The 26,106-nt window shown below is 44.0% G+C and overlaps 1 protein-coding gene across 2 annotated transcripts; it reads left to right on the top strand.

Annotated features, from left to right (window-relative positions):
• The first annotated feature begins 496 nt into the window (after nt 1–496).
• On the top strand, nt 497–25,140 carry ilf2 (interleukin enhancer binding factor 2). 2 transcript variants are annotated; one of them, XM_059642964.1, is made up of 14 exons: nt 497–574; nt 670–712; nt 6,930–7,034; nt 7,853–7,930; nt 9,014–9,116; nt 10,831–10,896; nt 13,143–13,259; nt 14,579–14,657; nt 16,345–16,432; nt 18,677–18,738; nt 19,033–19,147; nt 20,693–20,783; nt 22,961–23,105; nt 24,975–25,140. In XM_059642964.1, exons 3-14 carry the CDS (start codon nt 6,936–6,938, stop codon nt 24,991–24,993), a joined length of 1,062 nt encoding a protein of 353 aa, XP_059498947.1. In that variant the 5' UTR covers nt 497–574; nt 670–712; nt 6,930–6,935; the 3' UTR covers nt 24,994–25,140. The 2 variants fall into 2 exon arrangements, with proteins under 2 accessions (XP_059498947.1, XP_059498948.1); XM_059642965.1 differs by having other exon boundaries at nt 22,961–23,137.
• Nucleotides 25,141–26,106: the final 966 nt, after the last annotated feature.

Here is a 26,106-nt window from a genome sequence, read left to right as displayed (position 1 = left end):
TTGGGACTCACCATCTATGGAACAATGACGAGTGAATGTAGGATAGTGTGAATGAAAATATAGGTGCAGAAGGTAAGTAGATGTTGATGTTTTGAGGGAAATTGAATGTTAACTGACATTATTTAAGCAGCAGAACAAAATAGTTGTCGGGGATTAATGTAATGACTTCAGCGTATGTAAACAAGATGGTTCGTGAGCTTAGACTGGCCACTTTTCCCAACATTTCCTTTGGGGACTTTAAGATTCTGTCCCTGTTATTGCTGTCTTCTAGATTTGATGCCAGCATCATTTTTGATCTGTGCTCTTTTTGTTTTCGTTACTTGTGACTGATTTTAAAAAGTTGCTTTTGAATCCAGGACTTGGCTTGTTTGGTATTTTTGGCCACATCCAGGATTCAGGAGCTTGGACACACTACGCCACAGACCACCTTAATGCTGTTTCCTTGGGGTTGCATGTTTTCCCCACCTACGGAGCTTGTATCTGTTTTAACTGCGCATTCATATGCTTTCTATTGCAGAGGCGACAGAGGACGTGGCCGTGGACGTTTTGGTGCAAGGGGTGGCCCAGTTGGGGGGTACGTGTCACGAGACAGTCGTTTGCTAAAGATTTTTTCTGTTACAATCCAGATTTTATTAATTTGAAACTTTTATTTCTCTCCAACGTAAACAGGTTCAGACCATTCGTTCCTCACATCCCATTCGACTTCTATGTGGTAGGTGACAGTATCTTTTCTCAACACGTCACAGAGCACTGTGCAGCCGATGAGACAATTTTGACACCCAGTCATTGTTATATGTTAGCTAATTGTACACATTAAGCTGTATGGTAATGACTGGGTAAACTACAACAGGGAGTTGCTGGAGTGAATATTGACCTAGATGCCAGAGCCTGCCTTTGAGTGGTTACAATGGGCTCCTTTACCTCCACCTGAGAGTGGAGATGCCAGTGTTCGACTTGGGTAGACATAGTCAGAGATCACATGACACCAAGTAAGAGCCCCAACAGGAGATAGCAAGAACTGCAGGTGCTAGAGTCACAGTCCGAACAGGTTTATTTGAATCACAAGTTTCAAAACACTGCTCCTTCGTCAGTTGAAGTGGAAGGACCTGTACCGGCACAGAATTTATATGCAGAGAGATAATGGCAAGATAATTACAGGTAACTAAGAATGGTCATCCCCTCACTTGCTAGTCTGCTGTTGTCACTTCACTTACACCATTTAACACTTTTTTGATCACCTGCATAGAAATGTTATTCTGCTTGTCAATACTCTACTCACACACTATTGGGGAGCACTGTTGTGGGGAAATGTTAGCCCACTCAAGGACAGTGGAGTGAGTGTGTGTGTCTGTGTGTGTGTCTGTGTGTGTCCAGAAGAGGTCGGTGGAGAGGTCTTAAAAGATAACTCTGTACCAGTATTTGTGAAAGAGAAGTAATTGGAACAGGGGTGATCTCAGGGAACAGAGAGTCGCATTACTAAACCAAGTTGCTATTAAAAAAGAAGTGGTGATGTGTGTCTTAAAAAGTATTAAGATAGATAAGTCCTCTGGTCCTGGTGGGATCTATCACAGAATATTGAGGGAGGGAAGAAAGCCCGTCGCTGGACCACTGACAGGCATCTTTCTATCCTCTTTGGTGACAGGTGAGGTCCCAGAGGACTGGAGAATAACCATTGTTTAAAAAGCGTATTGGGGATAATCCAGGAAATTACAGGCCTCTAAGCCTCATGGTGGTAGGGAAATTAGTGCAATAGATTCTCAGGGTCAAGATCTATAAGCATTTAGAAGCAAATGGACTGACTAACACTCAACAGCATGGTTTTATGCAGGAGAGGCCGTGCCTCAATAACTGATTTGAATTTTTTGAGGAGGTGATGGAAATGATTGAGGGAAAAGTGGCTGAGGTTGTCTACATGGACTTCAGTAAAGCCTCTAACAAGGTCCCTCGTAGCAGACTGGTACAAAAGATGAAGTCACATGTTATTGAGGTGAGCTGGCAACATGGATACAGATCTGACTTAATGATTGGAGACAGGGTAGCAGTGGAAGAATGCTTTTCAGAAGGGAAGGTTGTGACTGGTGATGTTCCACAGGGATCACTGCTGGGACCTCTGCTTGCGATCTACATCAATGATTTGAAGGAAAACATAGCTGGTCTAATTAGTAAGTTTGCAGATTATAACAAAGATCGGTGGAATTGAGAATAGTGAGGAGGATTGTCAGAGGATACAGCAGGTTATAGATCATTCGGAGGTACGGGCAGAAAAATAGCAAATGCGTGTTTAATCCGGACAAATGCATTTTGGAAGGTCAAGTACAGGAACTTATACAGTGAATGGCAGAACCCTTAGGAGTATTGACATGCAGAGGGATCTTGCTGTGCAGATCCACAGATCACTAAGTGGCTGTGTACGTAGAAAGGTGGTTTAAAAAAGGCCTACAGCAGCGTGCTTGCTTTCTTTGGAAGGGGCGTTGACTACAAGGATAGTCAAGTTATGCTGCGGCTTTAGAGAAGTTTAGTTAGGCCATACCTAGAATATTGCTGACAATTCTGGTCCCCTCACTGCCAGAAAGATGTGGATGCTTTGGAAAGGAAATAGAAAAGGTTTGCTAGGATGTAGCCTGGAATGGGAATTTTAGCTATAAAGAAAGGTTGGATAGACTGGGCTTGTTTTCACTAGAATGCAGGAGGGCAGCTAGAAAGAAGTTCATAACATTGTGCATGGCCTAGATAGTGTGAAAAGAATGCGGTCTTTTCCCAGGGTGAAGGGGTCAATTACTAGAGATACAGATTCAAGGTACCATGGGGGTGTTCAAAAGAGATGTGTGAAAAATGTGCCTTGCACAAAAGTAGCATTCACGAATCACTTGAATGAATACAAGCATAGGAAGGGAATAGAGGGATATGGATCCTGTAAGTGAAGACCGTTCTAGTGTGGAACGGCAAAATGTGCTGGCGCAGGCTTGGAGGGCTGAAGGACCTGTTCCTGTGCTGGATTGTTCTTTGTTCTGTTGTACTTATCTTTTGATACTCTTAATTACCTTGAATTATCTTGTTGTTATATCTCCACGCATAAATTCTGTCCCAGTGCGCTTCCCTTCATGTCACCTGATGAAGGGGCTACACGCTGAAAGCTTGTGATTTCAAATAAACCTCTTGCACCATAACCTGGTGACAAGTAACTTCTGACTTTGTCCATCTGAAAGGGCAGGTGGGACCTTATTTTTACATTTCCCTTAAAGCTAGCGCCTCTGACACCACAGCCCTCCTTCAACTACCACACTGATTTGTTGGCCTGTATTTTGTCCTGATGTTCCTGGGCTGTGAACCCATGGCCTTTTGACTTGGGGGACAGTGCTCTGCGCTAATCCATGGCCGATGTACAGTGCTTGTTAAAGCTGGCACAGTGCATTGGCACCACCTGGGCTCCTCTGGTTATTCTGTTACATTCAAATGTCTGCCTGCTTCATTGGGCAATATGTAGGGTCCACTTGACCTCCATGAAAAGGAAAGTTGGGTTGTGTGTGTACTGTTGTTAGAGCAAGCATTTGGAGCTTTATATCTGCTCTGTAAATTCCACGAATTTGGTGCTTTGTAGCCTGACTTCCATTTGATGTTAAAGCTTGAGCGCATTGTTGAGACGAACACTCCACTGATGCCCGTTAGGCCAGACATTAAACCAAGGCACCTATTTGACTCGTTCAGTATAACATTCAAAGACTCAATGAGACTGTTCGGAAAGAAGCAGTGGTTTCTTGATCCATTGATTATTCTGTGAAAAAGCAGACTAAAGCAAGTTGTTGTAATGTTTTGTACATCAAGATAGCTGAATTTGGAGTGTAATTGATTAATGGGAGGTGTTTTTGAAATATTTGAATGTTTTATGTAGCATTTCTTTTGGTTAATGAGAAATAACTTGACACTGATGACTTGGTTGACTGTGGTCTGGTGAGAGTGGCAGCTTCTACCTTGTAAGACACCAGCTGGTTTAACCAGTTTGCTCCTGATGTTTACTTCGCTCAATCCACCTGCCTCACCTGGAGCAGTCAGAGTCATATAACATGGAAATAGACCCTTCGTCCAACTTGTCCTTGTTGACCAGATATACCAATCTGACCTAGTCCATTTGCAAGCATTTGGTTCATATCCCTGTAAACCCGTCTTATTCATATACCCGTCCAGATAACAAACGAATATTGTAATTGTACCCGCTCTGCCACTACCTCTGCCAGCTCATTCCATACACACACCACGCTTTGCGTTTTTAAAACAAGGTTATCCCTCAGGTACGTTCTAAATTCTTCCCCTCTCACCTTAAACCTATACTGTCGAGTTTTGGACTCCCCCCATGCTAGGAAAAAAGACCTTGGCTATTTGCCCTTTCTATGCCCCTCGTGACCTTATAAACATCTGCAAGTCACCCTTCAGGTGCCGATGGTCTGGAGAGAAAAACCCAGCATATTCAGTCTCTCCCTATAACTCATACCCTCTAGTCCCAGCAACATTCCTCTACATTGGGGAAACCAAGCGGAGGCTTGGGGACCGTTTTGCAGAACACCTCTGCTCGGTTTGCAATAAACAACTGCACCTCCCAGTTGCAAACCATTTCCACTCCCGCTCCCATTCTTAAGACAACATGTCCATCACGGGCCTCCTGCAGTGCCACAATGATGCCACCCAATGGTTGCAGGAACAGCAACTCATATTCCGCCTGGGAATCCTGCAGCCCAATGGTATCAATGTGGACTTCATCAGCTTCAAAATGTCCCCTTCCCCCACCACATCCCAAAACCAGCCCAGTTCGTCCCCTCCCCCCACTGCACCACACAACCAGCCCAGCTCTTCCCCTCCACCCACTGCATCCCAAAACCAGTCCAACCTGTCTCTCCCTCCCTAACCTGTTGTTCCTCTCACCCATCCCTTCCTCCCACCCCAAACCGCACCTCCATCTCCTACCTACTAACCTCATCCCACCTCCTTGACCTGTCCGTCTTCCCTGGACTGACCTATCCCCTCCCCACCTATACTCTCCTCTCCACCTATCTTCTTTTCTCTCCATCTTTGGTCCGCCTCCCCCTCTCTCCTTATATATTCCAGAACCCTCACCCCATCCCCCTCTCTGAAGGGTCTAGGCCTGAAACGTCAGCTTTTGTGCTCCCGAGATGCTGCTTGGCCTGCTGTGTTCATCCAGATTCACACTTTATTATCTAACATTCTTGTAAATCTTTACTGCACAATCTCAAGTTTAACAAATCCTTCCTATAGAAGGACGACCTGAACTGCGTGCAGTGTTTCAAAAATGACTTCACCGATGTCCTGTATAGCTGCAACGTGACATCCCAACTCTTGTCAGAGATAGTAAGGACTGCAGATGCTCGAATCAGAGGTAACTGCGTGCAGCTGGAGGAACGCAGCAGTCCGGGCAGCATCAGAGGAGCAGGAAAGTTGACGTTGCAGGAAGGGAGCTCAGAAATAGAGAGGAGGGGTGGGGCTGGGGAGGATAGGTGAATGCAGCTAGGGGAGATGGGGATTGGTCAGTGGGATGGATGGAGTGGATAGTAGAGAAGCTGGAAAGGTTGTGTCAGGTTAAGAAGGCGGGGATAAGAGGGAGGGTTGGACATGGGATGAGGCCACCTATCCGCCCCTTCCACCTTACTGACCAATCCTCTCTTTATTTCAGACCTCTGTTTCCCCCTCCCCATTTTTGAAGAAGGATCTCAAACCAAAACAGTAAAATTCCTGCTCCTCTGCTGCCTGGCCTCCTGTGTTCCTCCAGCTCCACACTGTGTTGTCTCTGACTCCTGTACTCTGTTCTGACCAATGAAGTCCTTCAGGCCCAGAAGTGATTGAGTCTTTTGAGCTTGTCAACATTAAGGAGAAAGATTTAATGTTTCAGGGGGTTTCAATTAGAACAATGCAAACATGAAATAACTGAACAAAATTCAACTTGAATCGCATTGAGACAGAAGCAGGAGAAATTTGTGATGGAGAATAAGGAAATGTTGGAGATACTAAACATTCTTAGTGCCTATCCTCATGTTGATAAACCAGGAAACTATTCAGAAATAGTGGGTGACCAAGATGCTAGGGAGACAAATGTGGAGAAATATGAAGTTATCCACTTTGATTAAAAAAAAAATCAAAGCAGACATTTTTGTTTTAAATGGGTATTGTTACTACCGATCCCTTATCTAATTAATATTAGTATTGAGTAGTTTTGTGTGTCCTTGAATACAAATTGCAAAGTTTACACACAGGTCCAGCAAGTGAAACAAATAGTGTGTTAACCGTACTGCTCCATAAAGGGAATAAGTAGGAGTGTTGAGTCTTACTGTAGTTATGTACAGCCTTCTTGGGACTACACCTGGAATACAGTGTACAGTTTTGATATAGTTATCTGGGAGGAGTGTATTGAAAGTTAACTAGATTGGTAACAGATATGAGGGATTGCTCTGAGCATAGGGTCTCAAATGAATTGGGAGGACATTTTAGTGGGTCATAGAATTCCAAAGAGGCTATAGGTTATGGGGGCTCAGCATCTCAGAATCATGAGTTGAGCTTTTGGGACTTGTACACATAAGCACCCAAATCCCTTCGATCTTCCACAGTGCTGAGTGTAATACCGTTTCCAAACCATGATCCTGCCGTTGAAGTCCTTTGCAATGGTCACTCCTCTGGTTATTACTGAAGGGCCCAATTGTCTCTGAACCACCCAACGTTTCAGGAAGTCTTTGCCCTATCTACCTGTCCTGTGGTTGACATTTCATTTAACCACATTCACTGCTTGCTGGTATTGCACTTTGTGTTTTATGTTGACCGGGTACTCGTGCCTTGTCCGTTATTTATTGAGAACAAATTGGTTATTTGACTTTATGTGCTTCCCAAGTTTTATTTTTCCAAATGGATAAGTTTCTGTTATCCTGTCACAGTGTGAAATGGCTTTTCCCCGGGTGAAGCCTGCCCCTGATGAAACTACTTTAAGTGAAGCCTTACTGAAGCGGAACCAGGATCTGTCTCCCACTCCATCTGAACAGGTAAGAATGTGGAAGTGCATGGGCAGGTTAATGAGCACCTCTTAACAATATACTGGCTGGTCAAAAGTTTAATTTCCACCAGAAGTTCAACCATACAATCCTTTGGTGGTGTGGTTTCCCAAACAACCAGGAGTGGGTGTGTCAGTGCAGCTTGGAAGAGTTTCCATGTGGGAAATAGATGCTGCAAAGTGGCTCTCCCTGCCACTCCCATCAGTAATGCTGAACAACCCCCAATCAGTAAGGGAGCACCCTTCTCCACCAGCACAAGCTGGTCCCCATGCACTGGAGCCATGACACTTCCACAGCTGGTGCTGTTCAGGCTAATGAAGAGTCTAGGCCCGAAACGTCAGCCTTCCTGTTTCTCTGCTGCTTGGCCTGCTGTGTTCATCCAGCTCCACACACTGTTATCTTGGATTCTCCAGCATCTGCAGTTTGTATTATCGCTGTTCTGGTTAACACCTCTCAATTCCTTTTGAAATGTGGGGTTAGAAATTGTCTCTCTGCTAAAGAGAGTTAGCCTGTCTGACTGGATACTTCCAGGACTTTGGTAGATTGCTAACAAATGACACCTTTGTGTTCAAAAGGCCCATGCAGTTGGTCTGTTTCTTTTTTGGAGTGACGTGGTTGCAAACTAGCTACCCTAGTTTTTCTGAAATGGTTCCTTCCACCGCAGCTAATGGAGAGGCTTGAGAGCTTCTTGCTGTCGTTGTATGACTGGAAGCAGGAGGTTCAGCATTTAAAGCCATCATGTTATGAAAACGTTTGAAATCAATCTGTCACCTAGTGATTCTCTTAATTGAGATATTGCAATTTCCTAGGCCTCAATACTGTCCTTGGTTACCAAGATTAACAATGTGATTGACAACCTGATTGTGGCTCCAGGCAACTTTGAAGTGGTAAGTTGCACAATTGCTGTCGCTGTTACATGGGTTTGTGTTAATATTTACATACGGCACCTTTTAAATGTATTAAAACACCCCAAAGTTCTTCACAGGGTCAATACTAAGGTAAAACATGCCAACTATAATGTAGAGATATTAGGGCAGATGACCAAAACTAACTCAAAAGTAGTACATATTATGAAATGTCTTCAAGACAGAGAGACGCAGAGGTGTAAGGAATGCCTTGCGCTATTTAGAGCCCATGCAGTATAAAACAAAAAGGCGATGTTGGTGATCAAAGGTGAGTGATTACTCCCTTGACTCTTTAAATGGCCTTTTGCCTACAAGAATTGTGCATCCCTTGTTCCTGTTCCTTTTCAGCTTTCCCTTGACAGCCGAGAGGGTGGAGAGTCAGGTGTGAATCCTTACTGGAGGTGGTTTTGATTACTTGTGTTTTCAGAGTTAGGGATGTCTTGCTACAGTTCTACCGGGCCTTGGTGAGACCACAACAATGGACTCTTTACCTAGGAGAGGATGTACTTTGCTCGTCAGGAGTGCAGCAGAGGTTCACTGAGCTGATACCAGGGCAAGCCATAAGGAGAGATTGGTTCCATTGGGCTTCAGTGGTCTAAAGGGGTCTGTCTGAAAGCATGCAGCTGTAATCTGTTTAATGATCGATTGTACATTCCCCATGACAGACGACAAAATAACTAGCCTGTAGTTTCCTGTTTACTTGAATTGAGAGTTATATCTGTTACTTTCTGGTCTGATGGGACTTTCTTGAATTGAGAGAATTTTGGATAGCCATTACCAATGCATCTGCTTCCTCATCAGCAACCCGTTTTAAGGCTCTAGAATGAAGGCCCTCTGGACTCAAACATGTCAGCCAACAGTTCACTTGGCACCACTTCTGTGGTGATTGTAATTTCATGAGGTTTCTCGCTCATTTCCATCTCCCGATTTACTAGAATTGGTCTATTTTTGTAACGTCTATAGTGAAGACAGAGGCTATGTTGTGATGGTCTAGTGCCACTTTGATCATGCTTATTGTGTTTAAATGTTGAATCTATTTTGTTATCCTGTCTTTTGTCCCTAAAGCAAATCGAGGAAGTCCGTCAAGTTGGCTCCTACAAGAAGGGAACGATGATGACTGGTCATAATGTCGCTGATCTTGTTGTTATCCTAAAGATCTTGCCAACTTGTGAGTACTGCCTACAGATCAAGGGAGTGCCTCAGTCACAGTCCTTTCATGGTTGTATTTAATATGTAACGCATGTCTTTAGCACTCTATCAGGATTGCGTTGTCAAAGTTCTGGATCTAATTCTACCCTGATGCCATTATCATGTCTCCTAACCCAAATGCTGCTGAATTTCCATGCAATCCTGATGTGACTGGTTTCCTTGTATGGTTCTGTTGCCCAGTCCTTGGGCCTGGTTCTAATAATGTCTTCCTTAGACTCTGCAGCAGCAAGGTGTCTAACAGCAAATCCTGAGCATGCAGGGCTGTTATCTTAGCCAGTCAGTCCCATTTGTCTGTCTGTTACGGTGACTGTTTCTTGTTATAGCACTTAGTTTTATTGAAAATTAATCCCCATGGTTTAGTCACCATGAGCCTGCATATTGCAAAATTTAATTGCTGTGTCCACAAACGTCCCCATCTGATCTTTTTTTTTAAATCAACCTGCTCAAAGATGTTATGATGCATCTCTGTGGCAGACAGGACTTGAGCCCAGAAAGTTCACTTTCTCCCCTTAGAGTCATAGTGATGTACAACACGGGAACAGACCCTTTGGTCTAACTCGTCCACGCCAACCAGATATCCTAAATTAATTTAGTCTTGTTTGCCAGCAGGTGGGCCCTCTGAGCCCTTCCTGTTCATGTACCCATTCAGGTACCTTTTTAAATGTGGTAATTGTAGCAGTCTCTTCCACCTCCTTTGGCAGCTTATTTCATGCACGCACCACCCTCTGCATGTAAAGGTGGCCCCTTACCTCCCTCCTAAATCTTTCTCCTCTCACCCTTAAATCTATGACCTCTAGTTTTGGACTCCATACCATGGGAAAAATACATTGGATATTCACTTTGTTCATGCCCCTCATTTTATAGACCTCTATGAAGTCACCCCTGATCCTCTGCTGCTGCAGTGAAAATAGTCCCAGCTTCCGCTTACAGTTTGAACCTTCCAACCCTGGCAACATCCGTGTAAACCTATGTGAACCATTTCAAGTTTCACAACCTCTTTGTACAGCGGGAAGACCAAAAGTGCACGCTATCTTCTCTGGCTCTATTCTTAATACACTGAAGAAATTTGTACTTGTTATGGCTATATCTCTCACGTCATTCCTGTGCACCTTGTGGATTGTCCAACCCTTTCCTTCCAATACTGTAACCTGATGTGCAGGTGTCGGTGTTGGACTGGAGTGGCAAAGTCAGAAGTCGCAACATCAGGTTATAGTTCAACAGGTTTATTTGAAATCACAAGTTTTCAGACGTGAGCTGATGAAGGAGCAACGCCCCGAAAGTTTGTGATTTCAAATATGTCTAGACTATAACCTGGTGTTGTGTGACTCTTGACTGTTGTAATGTGAGCTTCTCTAATCCTCCAAGTGGCTCACTCATTCACACTTGATGCTCAATCTTGGGCCATCCCTAGCTTCCTCCAACACCACAATATCATTCATCAAAAACGAGACACTCAAGATGCAAAGTCCTGGAAACACCCAGTAAGTTCTCCAACATCTGAGCCAAGAGGCCATTGGTCTTTAGCTGTTCTGAGGAAGGGTCTGCAGCAGCGCTGTGTTTTATTTTTCACTTTTTGTCTGTACATGCTATTGTTCAGCTTGTAACCAACTGTGCAAAATGGCTCTCAGATCAAATGTAATTATGTTTTTTGTTAAATTCTTGTTTGCCCTCAGTGGAAGCTGTTGCTGCTCTAGGTAACAAGGTGGCAGAAACCCTCCGGGCCCAGGAACCATCTGAGAGTAAGTGCTTGCTAATCTTGTCTCTTTAGTATTCATTCTGTCATTTATAGCTTTCCCTTCTGGTATTTATTTTTCACGTTGTGATTTGGTTTTACCTGGCATGAAGGTCCTAAGTGTTGTGACTAAACCACTCGTGGATTGCCTGTTGTCTTGTCCCCAGAAAGTCAAGATGGAAAAACCAGTGTGCTGTAGATGTAACTATTGGACCTGCAGTTTGTAGAGCTCGTATCTAGAACCGTAACGGAGATGGCTGAGAGTTCTAGTAACTAACGCTGTCATGTCCATTACACTATTTGTGACATACTGTAGATTAAATTTGTTAAAATGCCTTCAGGCAAACAAACTCTCCTCCAATGGGAGGGGAACTGACTGTGTTAAAAGTTCAGTGAGAAATAGTCCTTTGAATTCAGATGTGTGCAAGGGTCTTTACTGTGACAAGGAATGAGGTTTGACCAGTTGCAATTAGTTTGTAATGAGCGCAGTCCTGACATCAAACTGTACTCGGTCTGGACGAGGGCAGGGGTTTGAGAGAGACAGGCTGTGAATTATCAAACTTGCTGTGAGCATGGTTGCTGTGGATAATGCTTTCTTGGTGCTAAATGATGTAGTACAAGTTTGCAGTAACTTCTCCTTTTATCTTGTGTCTGCTCTGTTGTCAAATAACATTTGAGAGATCAGGGACACAATGGAGAAGTAAATGATAGAAACCTTTGCTGCTATTTGGAGTAGAGTTTAACAACCTGGTCTTGGGGAGTGTTGCTGAACAACATGACCTTGGAGCACAAGTTCATAGTTCCCTGAAACTGAAGTCACAGGTAGACAGGGTAGTGAAGAAGGCATTTGTTGCCTTTGTTGATAAGTGCATTAAGAGGTCATGTTGCAGCTGTACAGGACATTGGTTAGGCCACTTTTGGAATACTGTGTTCAGTTCTGGTCTCCCTGCTATAGGATGGATATTGTTAAACTTGAAAGGGTTCAGAAAAGATTTACAAAGACGTTGCCAGGATTGGAGGGTTTAGGAAGAGACTGAATAGGCTGGGATTATTTTTCCTGGAGCGTCGGAGGCTGAGGGGTGACCTTTATAGAGGTTTATAAGATCATGAGGGGCATGGATAGGGTTGATAATGAAGGTCTTTTCCCCAGGGTAGAGGTATCCGAAACTAGAGGGCATAGGTTTAAAGGTGAGAAGGGAAAGATTTAAAAGGGACCTGAGGGGCAACATTTTCAAGCACAGGGTGGTGCGTGTATGGACGAGCTGCCAGAGGAGTTGGTGGAGGCTGGTACAGTTACACCATTAAAAAGGCATCTGGATGGGGACATGAATAGAAAGGGTTTAGAGGGATATGGGCCGAATGCTGGCGAATGGAACTAGATCAATTTAACATATCTAGTCAGCACGGACATGTCGGACCAAAGGGCCTGTTTCTGCCGTGTTGACCCTATAAATTGGTATTTGTGATGGAATTCTGCCCAAGACCCATATAAAGGCACCATTAGACATACAACAGGGGAGTCGGTATGTTGGTGAAACCGTTGGACTTGAAGCCAGAGGCCCAGGTTCATGTGTAAGGGCAATCTCATTATGACAGCTAATAAATTTGAAGTTCTGTTACTAAATCTAGAATAAAAAGACAATCCCAGTGGTAGTGACCACAAAACTATCATGGACTGTCATTAAAAACGCAGGAAATCTGCAGTCTTTATCTGGTCAGCCCTATGTGTAATCCTGGGCCCACAGCAATGTCTTGACTATTAACTGCTGTCTGGCCCAGTCGCCAACCCTGGTCAAGCGCAGTTTATCATGGGTAACAGAGAGCCTTGTCAGTGACATCCATGTCCCATGAAAGAATACCCTTTCTAAAAAAATCTCTGCTGTCAGCTGGGACGAAGTAGATTTGACCAGAGCCCAACTCCTAATCAGTGGTTAGTGACTTTTCCTCCAGCAGGGTGGCATTTGGTCAGTATCTCTGCAAGTGACCAGTGTTCCCCAGCGCTTGGTACCTGATTGGATAGCAGAGGTCTCAGCACCTCTGCCTCTGTATCCCAGAAAAATATCCCTTTTCAGGATCCAAAGGAAGAAATTGATGGAGCGGTGGTGTTGAATTGCTGCTTGGTTTTATTTGAGCTGCGTGATATCATCAAGCTGTACAGCCAGACGATTGCCTTCTCTGGACAACTATGTTTCAATCAGGTGTTAAAAATGGTTTGGTGTTTGACTACACTAACTGTTCTCCTCTTGCATCCAGTTCTCACTATGATCACCAACGAGACTGGTTTTGAGATCAGCTCACCTGATGCCACTGTCAAAATCCTCATCACCACAGTCCCACCCAACCTACGTAAACTTGACCCAGAGCTTCATTGTAAGTATTCTTACTGCATATAAACATTCTGAAAACTTCACATTGTTTAACCTGCCCAATACTGCTTTTCCCAAAATGCACAACAACCCTGAAGCAACGTAGCTGCCAACTTATGGTGAGGGTGGCCTAATAGTCCAGAGAAGATAAACCCAATGCTGTCTACTCCTGTGTGTAGGAATGATTGGAACATCGTGGGCAAGTTCTCTGCTCTGCTTTGAAATAACCGCACACTGAAAACCGCTTTACTGAAAGCATACAGGTTCTCAGTTTTTAGTGTCCCATTGCAAGCCAGAACCTTCAACAAAACAGTATTCCCTCAATAGCACCCATTTGTAATGGTCAGAACTTAGGCTTTGGAGCGCAGTCCTTCAAATAGCAATGACACTTGGACTGCTGAGCCATTTTTTCTGTAACTTTTCAGTTCTAAATATCTTGGCATGCGATCCATTCCATTGGAAATCCTGACCGGTTCCATACCTGGAGCTTGGTGCAGTGTTTCCCTCCTTGATCAATGAGTACACTTAAGCACACACAAACCACCAAATCATCCTAGATAGTGACCTGCTCATCTGTGACAGGACGTGTAAATCGAATGGAATTCATTGTTATCTGTGGATTTTGGGTAACTGTTTTCTGACCTGTGAATGCAGTTAGTGGCATGAAGCTGTGGGAGATAGATTCTAATCTTGTTATTGTCCATTGTTTGCATGTACACTCCAGCAGGCAGTCAGCAGAGAACCATCAAGCCGCCACAACTAATTCTCACACTTCCCATGCCAAGATTGTTGTATCACTGTACCCCACAGTTCAGAATGAAACTTGGAACCCACCGATCTCTTTGCCTTGGTGCTGAAACGCTGTGGGAGCTTCGTAAATTGAATAATTGCTTTTAAAGTTTGCCCCATTTTATTGAAATTGTCAGGCTCATGGGTGAAAGTTTTAAATGCGTTACACTGTAATACAGAATAGAATTGATCTATTGGGGCTAACTGGTGTGGGTTGTTCAACCTAGTACTTGCTACATTAACTGCAAATTCCCACCCATCTTCAAATACTGACAGGGTTCACATTTCATTGGGAACAAACATCTTTTTTAATATTGTCAATGTCTCCTCATATAATCTGTTTCTTCATATTGGTATTAACATATTATAGACAGAAACACTGCAGGAGTTTTTTAAAATAGATATTCCTGTTGAAAGCTTGTTTTGTTTTATTAAAAATTGAGGGTATCCGATTGTCTCCACTGGTAAGATATGTGTTGTTTTTCTCTCTCTCTCTTTCTGCTGCTAATCTTGTAACATGGCTTTACTTTCTAGTGGACATCAAAGTCCTGCAGAGTGCTCTGGCAGCAATTCGTCATGCCCGTTGGTTTGAGGAGAACTCCTCACAGTCCACGTAAGTCAGTGTCTGATTCCACTCCTAGGGAAAACCTGTTCTCTGAAAGTTGTAAGAAATAACTTCATTATTCTACACTCTTCGTATTTAAAGGTGGTACTGACTGAGTTTGTACAACCCACTGGATAAAGAGTCATGCTTGGTTTTGTCCAAATATTGCATCCAAATTTGTTTACTCTTTTGAATGTTCTGGCTATTTGAGGAGAAAAATTCCAGAAGTGTAGAAAAGAGCCTACTCCATTTCACATAGCTAATATCTATGTTAAGTGTTCCCAAGAGCGGTGAACACTGGCTAAATTATACTTCACTACGCTGGCCCAGCAAACTCTTCTACACCATGGTAGAGATAGATATCAAGTTTCTTTCGTTACTGTTTTCCCAACTTGACATGAAGCAAAGCTCCACCCTACACTGTCCCCCATCAAGCCCACCCAGGATGGGGTTAGGTACAGAATAAAGCACCCTTAACTTTTTAAAATTGAAATTAAACTGAACGTGAAGCTCCCCTGATGCTGACCCCACTGCCCCAAAAAAAAACACTCCCCAGAAAGGGACAGCCTGGGGTCAGATATTGAGTAATGCACTCTGTACTCTTTTTTTACACAAAGTAAGTTGTAACTGAAGCTATCTCGCTTTTTAAAAAAAAACCTGCAAGTAAAAATGCCTTTACTCTTTTAAAGTAAAAAGAAAATCTCCCTCAATACTGTCCCTGCTGGACAGGGACAGCACAGGGCTAGCTACAGAGTAAAGCATCCTCTCTTCTTTTTTAACTGAAAATAAAGCTACTTCTTTCGAAAAGAAAGTGTCTCTCAACACTTTGCATCAACCACTCCCAAGACAGGGATTGCACAGAATTCAATGTGAGCCCTCCTTTCAGTTTTGTGCCTAAATACCCATTGCTGTTTTGCCAGCTTTTTTTATTTCCCACAGTTGTCTGTTTAACTCCCTGCTTGCTGGTTTGTGTACATATATGCAGCCCAGAACCGGGAGGGTGGTTTAGAATGTGGAGCAGTGTCTGCTACCATTTAGAGGAATGCAGGAAACAGAGACTGAATGATCCATGTTGTGATGGTTCTGTTGCAACTCCCTGCTCACCCTCGGCAACCCGTACGTTTGGTAAACATCATCAGTCGTGACTGGTGTCTCATATTAAACGAAACAACAATTTCCCATTAGCGGCCAGCGTTATTGGGAGTGCTGAAATGTTAAATTCAAGGGCTTACACTTGAGTCTAAACATCAGCAGAGACCAATTATCAGTGAAGATGGAATTCAAATTCAGATTTAGAAAAACATTATTTTCTTTTTAAGAGAAGAACATTTGCATTCAGTTACAAAGACTTTCTGCATTTGAATGTACATTGAATAATTCATTAAACTACAGGCCAAGGTTTGAATATTATTCCTGGGCTTGGCTAACATATCCTATACAACTAAACTCTACTTGTTTTGCTTATTGTGGTGTTGTTTTTCAATGTCCTGGAGCAATGGGACAGGCTTTTCCTCACACAGTTCCATCATTGATTCATAAATCCTAAACCGGAGATTGAGATTCTTATTGTTTGAAGTGTATTAATGGGGTGTTTGACTTCAGGCTATGGGGTCCTGAAGATCCATGCTGTGCTCACAGACTCAATGTTCACAAAGACAAAAGGGTGGCTTTACTAACTGCTTTCACCTTTCTTCAGAGTTAAAGTATTGATACGGCTCCTGAAGGATTTGAGATGTCGCTTCCCTGGATTTGAGCCTTTGACACCTTGGATCATCGATCTTCTGGTATGTATATGGTGACAGCAACAAATGGTCACATTTATCTGGCTCTTAAGAGCCTCTGACAGGTTAATCCAGTGAGGGACTGAGCTGGCTGCAGAAGGCCTCCTCTACGTTGGGGAAACCAAATGCCAGCTTGGGGACCACTTTGCAGAACACCTATGCTCAGTTTTCAATAACAACTGCACCTCCCAGTCACAAACCATTTCAACTCCTCCTCCCATTCCTGAGATGACATGTCCATCCTGAGCCTCCCGCAGTGCCACAATGATGGCACCCAAAAGTTGTAGGAGCAGCAACTCATATTCCGCTTGGGAACCCTGCAGCCCAATGGTATCAACGTGAACGTCACAAGCTTCAAAATCCGCCCCCCCCCCCGACTGCATCCCAAAACCAGCCCAGCTCGTCCCTGCCTCCCTCACCTCAAGCCGCACCCCCATTTCCTACCTATGAACCTCGTCTCGCCCTCTTAACCTTGCCATCTTCCCTGGACTGATCTATCCCCTCCCTACCTCCCCACCTACACGCACCTCTCCTGGCTCCATCCCCACCTCTTTAACTTGTTTGTCTCCATCCACCTATCTTCTCTATCCATCTTTGATCCGTCTCCCCCTCTCTCCTTATTTATTTCAGAACCCTCTCCCTCTCCCCTTCCCCCTTTTCTGGTGAAGGGTCTAGGCCCGAAACGTCAGCTTTTGTGCTCCTAAGATGCTGCTTGGCCTGCTGTGTTCATCCAGCTTCACACCTTGTTGTTTTTGTTACAGTATAAGCCCAGATGGGTAATGTGCGAATCAGCTGACTGCTGCTGGTATCAGTTTACAGTAGGACTTGATGCCTGTGAAGTGCGGAAAGGAGGGAACACTCCTTGTCCTGACTGCTATTTAGCTGCCTGCTGGCAATACTGTGTGTGTACTCCTTCAGGATAAGGCCTGGCTTGATGAATGGCCTGTCAACACTTCACTGTACACACCCTCAGATAAATAACAAAATAGGCAGTAACTCCACTGTTCCTATGGAAGGAAGGGCAGGTTTAGAACAGCGGGTGAAAAAAAGACACTTTTTAAAAAATATGTAGTCACAAAATAACATGATTGAGCTTATGTGAAATCTCTGTTCATCTACTGTATTGTCCCTCCCTCCCTTAGTGACGCCCATTTAACTACTGGCTGTCTGACTTTTTACTTAAGAAACCCTATCAGCGCAGGGGAGAAATAATTCTTTCTTCGCCATTTCACAATTGCTCCTGGGAACAAGCGGTTTTGTTTTGTTTTCTTCTGGGCTGTAGAAGTGTAGTTCTGTGGCGTGTGGAAGAGAGTGCGTCAGGGATGATTTGATTTCTGAATGGGAGGAGACGCAGATACAAAAACACAGTGCTGGAGAGGCTCAGCAGGTCTGCCAGCTCCTGCAGAGAGATGGTCCAAGTTCACATTTCGACTTTGATGTGACTGCAGAAGCATTCAGATTTCTGGCATGCATAGTGTTTTAGGCAGCAGAGGCAGTTTTGTTTTAAGATTTACAGACCAAGGAATGAAGTGCAAGGTGGCTTTGCCCCTTCCCATCCCTGCTGGATATGCTGCATTGAGGAGCAGCATCATGTGGCCATCCATTTCCAGTAACTTGCCCCAAATAAAACCCACTTTTATCCACTCCCAACACCAACCTCTGCATGCATAGACAGATTTGTTTGGATAATTCTCAGGAGCAGGGACTTCGATCAGTTCGAGACAGTAAGTTCCTTCCTGGCACTGGGTCTTGCAGGGGATTTGTAAAATCCAGGAAATTCAGCAAACTGCTCTTCATTTGTCATTCGACCGGACTTCCCTGTTTTAATTCTACCATTTGCAGTTGTCCTCTTCAAATAGTTCATGTAACTGTTCTAAACTCTTGTTTTAATCACCATTTATGTTAAATAAACCCTAGGGAAGGTACCTGTTGTTTCCCCTAAATTCTCCTGATGATGACTTTGAATCTCTGTCACTTTCTGAAAAACCAGTTCACAATTCCTAAAACGCAGAAACATTCTGAGGGTGTAAATAAGTGGCACAAGTAAAGCCTTTTACTTGACCTATCCCACTCTTGTCTGCTGAGTGCTTTCCTGTAGGATTGGAGAGAGCTGTGTTGTGACTTCCTTGGGCCTTGAGAGGGAGCAGTGGCTGGCAGAAGGCAAGACGACAACTTGTTACAAGAAATGTATAAAGTGACCAGAGTGTTTTCATCTGGAGCTGACTGTTCCCTTGAATTACCCTGCAGGGCCACTCTGCTGTAATGAACAACCCATCCAGACAGCCGTTGGCACTCAATGTTGGCTTCAGGTATGTGCCAGGAAGGGAGATGGGGATGATTCCTGTTGACTGTACATCCGTGGGTTTGATGATCCTCTTTCCCACATGTTTTATTCCAGCAAGATGATGATCAGAGAAAATGAAGGCGTCAGGCTGTGTGTGCCTGTTTGGGGTAGAGATGCATAACTTGAAAGTGGAGTAAGAGCTCCAGAGCAGTCTCTACTGTCATGGATTTGTAAGACACATCTGCCTGAGACATGATCGTCTCTGTTTTGGGAGTGAAATCAGACCAAATATTTGATGCTTGATTGTTTTCTTTTACAGGCGCTGCCTACAGCTCCTTGCAGCAGGTTTGTTCCTGCCAGGATCAGTGGGAATTACAGACCCTTGTGAAAGTGGAAATTTTCGAGTGCATACAGTGATGACTCTTGAGCAGCAGGTAAGGATCTTCCTTCAGACTGAGGTTACCGACTTACCATGCTTTCCTGAGGTTGTGGGACAGATGAATTTCAAAGTGACCCTGAGCCTGGTAGTTCACTGCTGAGCCATTGTTTCATTTAACTGGGATGTTTGCTGAATCTGACTTGTCAGAAAATGAATCCTTTCAGCGTACATCATATGGAGTACCATGTCCCAGCAAGGCCTTAGTACCTTCCAAAGAGTCGATAACAGGTAAGAAAGATGTGAAAAGCTGCTGAGAATTAGATGCATTTGGCTTCACAGAGGGTTCTGTCTCTCACAGTATGACACAATATTTTGCATTCCTTAAAAATAGCTGAAGTTATTAAGCTAAGTGCATTTGTGCCTTCTAACTGTTTCAGACCACTATATAAGTGTGTGGAAGAAATCTCCTCCCTTCCTGCTCCATTATAAACTTTGTACAACAGAAAGAAGCCCTTTGACGCATCATGTTGATGCTCTTTCTTTTGAAAGAGCAGTCTTGCTTAGTCCCCTTGCTTGACACACACTGCTGCAAGTTGCTCATCATCAAACCCCTATTCAGGTCCTTCCCATAAAATTATCTGTGGAATTCATCCTTTTCCAGAATGAGCATTCCAGGTCCCAGCAGCTGTTCAGTGAAAACATTTCTGCTCACCTCCTCTTTAGATCTTTGCCAGTGATTTTAGGTCCGTGGTCTCAGGTTGTTAATCCAATTGAGAGAGAAGCTCTATTTTATTCTTTATATGGACTGTACCGAAACCATGTACCAACTTCCAAAGCATTGTTTGAGTGACCTCTGTTCTGAGAAGAGTAGACCCCTAACTTTTCTAATCTCCCCATCCCATCCCTGGTCACATCCTGGTAAACCACCCTGGTCCCTTGTTAAAGGCCATTATGTTTTCCTTTTGTTGTGGACAATCTGGGCACCACAGTACTCCTGCTGACGCTGAGCCTGTAGTTTATAAACTTCCGAAATGAATTCTTTGAGTTAGGTTCTGTGCCCACGTTGAATGCTGTCTTAGCCACCTTATTAACCCACCCTGTCACTTTAGAGAGTTAGTGTAAATGGATGCTGAAGCTCCTATGGCCACCTGTACAGGCTTGTGGAGGCTACCTCTGCAACTCGCTCTCATCGATTCTTGAAGAACCTGGGTTGTTCTACTCCCGATGGGCTCAGTTTTTATGTAGCTGCCAGTTAATAGTTGAGTAATGAATTTTGAATGTGTCGGTGTTTCAATAGCAGTTCCTCCCCGAACTGAAATCTAATATATCCAGCCCCGCTGCAGGAGCTTGAGTACATGATGGCAGTTGACATGCTGGAGCAGGGGTGACAGAACACCCGCACTGTGCTGAGGTGCCACCTTTCTGATACAGCGTCAGTCTATTCACTTATCCCCTTCTCATTTGAGAGACCTTGCTGTGTAGCAGCAAGGGTGACCAAACTTCGGGCAGGCACTTTGGCTTTCAACAGAGCTTGGGTTGTTTTGTCTTCTGTTTCCCTTGTGACCGACCTGAGTGCACTGAATCTTATTTCCTCTTTTAGGACACAGTGTGTTTCACAGCGCAGACCCTGGTCCGCATCCTTTCTCATGGAGGGTACAGGAAAATCCTTGGGTTAGAAGGAGACGCCAGCAGTAAGTGCTACTTGACATTATCCCTCTGCCTTTCTCTCTCATCCTCCCAAATATGGGTGTCCAGGAATCTAAACCATTTCTCCACAAAACCACCTGTACTTGACAAGTTGGAATGGTGAAGCATTTGAAGCAAAAGGAATTCCTCCTGTAAGGATGACAAGAGGTGCCATCTTTGAATCCCCATGTTGTTATCTCACTGGGCAGTGGGGGTGGAGAGTGAAAACTACCCTTCTGGCCTTTTGCCTTTAGCCTGGGGAGGTGAGAAATCAGCTGGGCTTCATGCCCCTGACTGATATCCAACCAGCCACTGTGGATGGGCATGAATTGAACAAGGACTTGACCTGGTTTCTAATATCCTCATGATCAGTAGAGTGCTCTCAGAAGTTGACCACTTTGCACCAGAAAGTGATTGATTATACGCAAACTGCAAGGGTCTTCACAGGAGGAGGAGGAGAGAAACCCAAGCATGCATCGTCTGGTCATTGTGAACTTGAGAATTAGAGCAAAAGTAGGCCATTCGGCCCCTTTAGTCTTCTGCGCCATTCAGTAAGATCGTTGGGTTCTGAATTCCACTTGGCCATCTAAACCCAAAACCTTTAATTCTTCTACTAGACAAAAATCTGTGCCTTGTAAATATTCCGTGAGCTCTCACTTGCTCTGCCTTCTGTGGCGGAGCGTTCCCATCTCTCAAACTTCTGAGCGAAAAGAATTCTCATCTCTGCCATAAAAGACAATCCCTAATTTTGGAATAATATTCCCAGGTTCTTGAGAAACTGGACTCCCCAAGTTCCAGACTCGAGGAAACCACCTTCCTGTGCCCACCTTGTCGAGACCATTCAGGTTCTTACGCATTTCGTTACCCCTCACTTTTTAAGCTGCTGTGGAAACAAACCCAGTCTGTTCAAGCTTTCTTTGAGACAGCCCATTCGTTCCAGGTGTCAATCTGTTAAACCACTTCTGAACTCCCTTCAATGTCACATACATCAGCTGCTGTAATCCCAAACGTAGGCAGAAAGCAGTGGGAGGTTAGTTTCTTTTTAGTATTCTTTTACGTAACTATTTTCCTTTATCAGTACGTCACTGAAGTTAGCAGTAAGGCTGTTTTTAACAAACTGTTGCCTTGTGAATATTCAGCACACTGCAGGCAGGGCCAGCCTCAGTAGATCTGTGCTTGTCTATTGTGCTAATTTGTAACACAAGCATGTGAATATTTTGGTATTATTTAGATCTGAAACATTGAGTTTATATGTGCCTTCTTTGGACACCAGTGCTACAGATTTAATGCATTGTTTTAAGACCACAGGCTTTATCTATTGGCTTGATTTTTAAAAAAAAAATAAAACTTGGCATTCAGGGACTGACACACAGATTTTTCTCCTAGAGTGCTGGCTGCATTGCTTTTCAGTATTGAGCACTTCATTGAAGTGGCCAAATTTGTTCGAGCTCTGTGGGGAGAGCGTGTGACTTGGCTGCCCAAATGGACCTTGAACGTGAGGCACAAGGGACTGTCCCGAGCCACCGCTTAGTAATTCTAGAACAGGTGTACTAGCGTTGAGGCTAGTGGTCAGGTTAATACTGCCAAATTCTCTGAGGCTGTAGGGGGTAAGTTAAGAGGACCCCAGGTTTAGAGTAAATCTTTGCGCACACCTTCTCATGAGCTTACAAACGGAAGCATCAGGGGATAGGATAGTGACACAGCATCAGGGCTGGTCCCAACGGTAAAGGGGACTGGCAAAGAGGCAAGATGAGAGCTGTTTGTGTTCCACTGTCCAGTCCAGAAGTTATGAGGAACATGTCAAGAAGGTGCGTTAAATGTTGAATGGTACGCAGGAAGGTCAGCTCAGAGTGCCAGGCAATGTCAATCAAGCTTCTGGGACACTGCACAGATTAATGACAAGAACACATGAAGGAAACATCTTTGAGAATTATTTACAAAGCTGCTGAAGATTTGAATTAGTTCCAGAAAGGGGAATGGTTTCACACTGATTCTCCACTAGATTAATTAGAGTCCTGGAGACTACAGTTTAGGTACTGTCTCTTTTTTGTCTTGCTGTTCCAGGAATGATTATAACTTTGACTCCTGAGTATTTGGAGGTTGGGCTTTGACATGTGCTTGTGTTTGGTTCTGTGTGACCAGACCATTGTGTGAAGCAGTGATCTCTCACTTTGTTTGTTAGGTCTAGCTGTGGAAATGTCCACTTGGGATGGAGTGATAGTGACGCCCTCCGAGAAGGCATATGAGAAGCCACCTGAGAAGAAGGAGGGAGAGGAGGAGGCCACAGAAGGAGCTGAGGAAGAGGAAGAGAATATGGAGACTGCAGAGTAAAGAACTCTTACTGTGATGTAACTTGGTGGTATGTGCAATGTCACATGGTGTTATCATCAAGATTGTTTCGCCCACTACCACTGGTACTGTTTTGTTTAAAAAAATGTCTTCGGTTATATCCACACTGTCCTTGCCACAAGTGATAGATCTGTACCCACCGGCAAATCGCTCCCGTGTTATCTAGCTTTCATGGCCTGATCTCTCCAGATATAGCTCTGGCCAAGAACTGTACTGTTTCTCTGATCCACGGCTAATGTAAACTAAATGATGTGCCCATTATAGAAACATAGAAAATAGATGCAGGAGTGGGCTGTTCAGCCCTTCGAGCCTGCACTATCCTTTAATATGATCATGCAACCTCAGTCTCCCATTACCTCTTTCTATCCATAACTCCTTAATCCCTTTAGCCACAAGTGTCACAAACAGCTCCCTCTTGAATATATCTCACAAACTGGCCCGAGCAGTTTCCTGTGGGAGAGAATTCCACAGGTTCACAACTCTCCTGAATGAAGAATTTCTTGCTCATCTCAGTCCTGAATGACTTACCCTTTATTCTTAGATTGTGACCCCTAGCTTTGGCCTTCCCCAACATTAGGAACCTTATTCCTGCATCTAGCTGTCCAGTCCGATCATGATTTTATATGTTTCTATGAGATTTCCCATCTCTTCTTCGTCTTCTTCGTCTTCTTCGTCTTCTTCGTCTTCTTCGTCTTCTTCGTCTTCTTCGTCCCGTCCCCCCAAATCCTTCTTCTAAATGCCAGCAAGTACATGCCCAGTCTTTCCTCATGTCAGTCCTGCCACCCCAGGAATCAGTCTGGCGAACCTTCGCTGGACTCCCTCAGTAGCAAGAATGTCCCTCCTCAGACCTAGGAGACCAAAGCTGCACTCAATACTCAAGGTGTGGCCTCACCAAGGCCCTGTATGACTGCAACAAGACATCCTTACTGTGATACTCAAATTAAAGGGTACTGAAATTCTTATGACTACAATTTTTTGTTTAAATTCACACCTGCCAAATGCCATCGTGTTAATGAGTGATATTTGTGATGTTTAAAGCAGCTGTGTTCTGGTGCCAGTATTTGTAACAAAATATGACTTAAAGGGGAAGCTGTGCCATTTGGTAAGTTTAAAACCAAACTGGCGAGACCAGTTGGGTTTGATTTGTTCCTTCAGATACGGCGAGTGGAATGTCATGGGGATTTTAGTGGGTCCATGAGATCAATTGGTCATCTGTGGTCAGGTTTACTTAGTGAAGATGGCTGAGTGCACTGCTTGAAGGTGTGTTGCAACGTTAGCAATCCTGTAGTTCAGAACATCATGGAGTTATTCTGGGACCTGGTCCATCGCCATTCCTCCCTGTACCAAAATGTTAAAAGGCAAATTTGTTACCTCACCCAGAGTTGGTGGGACAGTGCATGGAGAAATGGTGTCAAGCTGGTCTGTTTTAGTGTCTACTGTTCAAAGTGAGAAATGTGCAACAGTTTGTGTCATCCTCAAGCTGTGATTGTGTGGCTTAATTATTACATACGTTTAAAGCAGTGGGTGATAATTTTTTGATTATTAATGGCATAGAGGGATAGTGTGGGTACAAGGCATTGGAAATGTTCAATTAGCCTCGATTTGTATTAAATGGTGCTGCAGGCTTGGTAGGATGAATGACCTGCTCTGCTCCTAGTTCCAGTGTCATTTGCATGCCATTTTGGTTAACGTTGCTGGCTGCTGCTCCCTGGTCAGATGAGTTTTTATTTATGAATTTCGCAGCCGGACATGTAGTCAGTCCTCTCTGCCAGGCTTTAACTGAAGTTTTTCTCTTTCTCCTTTTTTTAATTTAAAATGTTTGCTCCTTCCCCCTTTCTCTCTTTCAGGTCAGCCCCCAGTGTCTGAGCAACATTCTGACATTCACACACACACACGCTGCTGCCTTGCCACTGGACCAAGCAACAGACTGCTGCCCTCTCCTTTTTCGCCTTGTTTATTGTATTCTTTTTGTAGTTGATTCCAGTTGCAATAAAGTTGTTTTTTCTATTTCCATTTCTTGTCCATCGATTAAAATGTGACATTGGATGGTTCTTGAGGTTGTTTGCTTTTGGCTGAGTAGCAGAATGGTCTGTGGTAATGGACCTCTGTTCCTTGCCACTCCAAGCTTCTTGCTCTGTTTGCTTGTGATTTCACTGAGAATATAATAAGCCTATCAGAATGCGCACTTGCAAACTGGTTTCACTCAGAATGTAACTTCTTCCAGCTCCTGAATTTTGGAAGGGCCAGAGCTGAGTAACCGAGGGTAATCTAATCGAGGATTTTGGAATGGTTTATGTATAGAATAACAGACACCCAGGAGTTGCAGATTGGAATCTAATCAAGGATTTTTGGGTGGTTTATGTATAGAATAATGGATACCTGGGAATGACTTGCACTCTGGAAACTTAACAAGGGGTTAGTGGGTGTGTCTGTGTGATGCAGTGCTAATGGCTCTCTTTCTGGGACCGTGGGGTTGGGGGTTTCAAAAGCAAAGTGCTGTGAAAGCTGGAGATTGGAAACAAACGCTGATAACTTTGGAGGAACTCTGTAGGGTCAGGCAGCATCTGTGGAGAGCGAAACAAAGGTAATGTCTCAAGTCTGCTACATCTCATTCAGAAAAAGATTTAATTTGTCTGTTTCAGAAATGGGATCTTCGCTGAAAGCTCCACAACGTTTACCGTTTGCAGCTCCCGGATACTCAAGCAGTTTATGTCCAAATATGAGGTCAGGCTTAAGACAGACAAATGTCAAGTGTCAGATATTGGTCGTCTCCAATGTAGAAACCTGTTCATTGCCCTATGACATCACTGAATCCCCCAGTATCAACACCCTGGGCGTTACCACTAACCAGAGACACAACTACGCCTTATAAATATAGTGGCTTCAAGAGTAGGTCAGAGGGAATCCAGCAAACAATTCACCTCCTGACTCCCAAAGCCTGTCCACCATCTGCAAGACACAAGTCAGGAGTGTGATGGA

This window comes from Stegostoma tigrinum, chromosome 47 (assembly GCF_030684315.1).
Source record: "Stegostoma tigrinum isolate sSteTig4 chromosome 47, sSteTig4.hap1, whole genome shotgun sequence".
NCBI lineage: Eukaryota > Metazoa > Chordata > Chondrichthyes > Orectolobiformes > Stegostomatidae > Stegostoma > Stegostoma tigrinum.
This window is presented reverse-complemented; position numbering and strand designations above follow the sequence as displayed.

Excerpts from the sequence above, each read along its gene's own strand:
- ilf2 (XM_059642964.1), top strand. The coding sequence starts at position 6,936 with ATGGCTTTTCCCCGGGTGAAGCCTGCCCCTGATGAAACTACTTTAAGT. Across the intron at positions 7,931-9,013 it reads CTCCAGGCAACTTTGAAGTG|CAAATCGAGGAAGTCCGTCA; the intron begins GTAAGTTGCACA and ends TTGTCCCTAAAG. Across the intron at positions 13,260-14,578 it reads ACTTGACCCAGAGCTTCATT|TGGACATCAAAGTCCTGCAG; the intron begins GTAAGTATTCTT and ends TTTACTTTCTAG.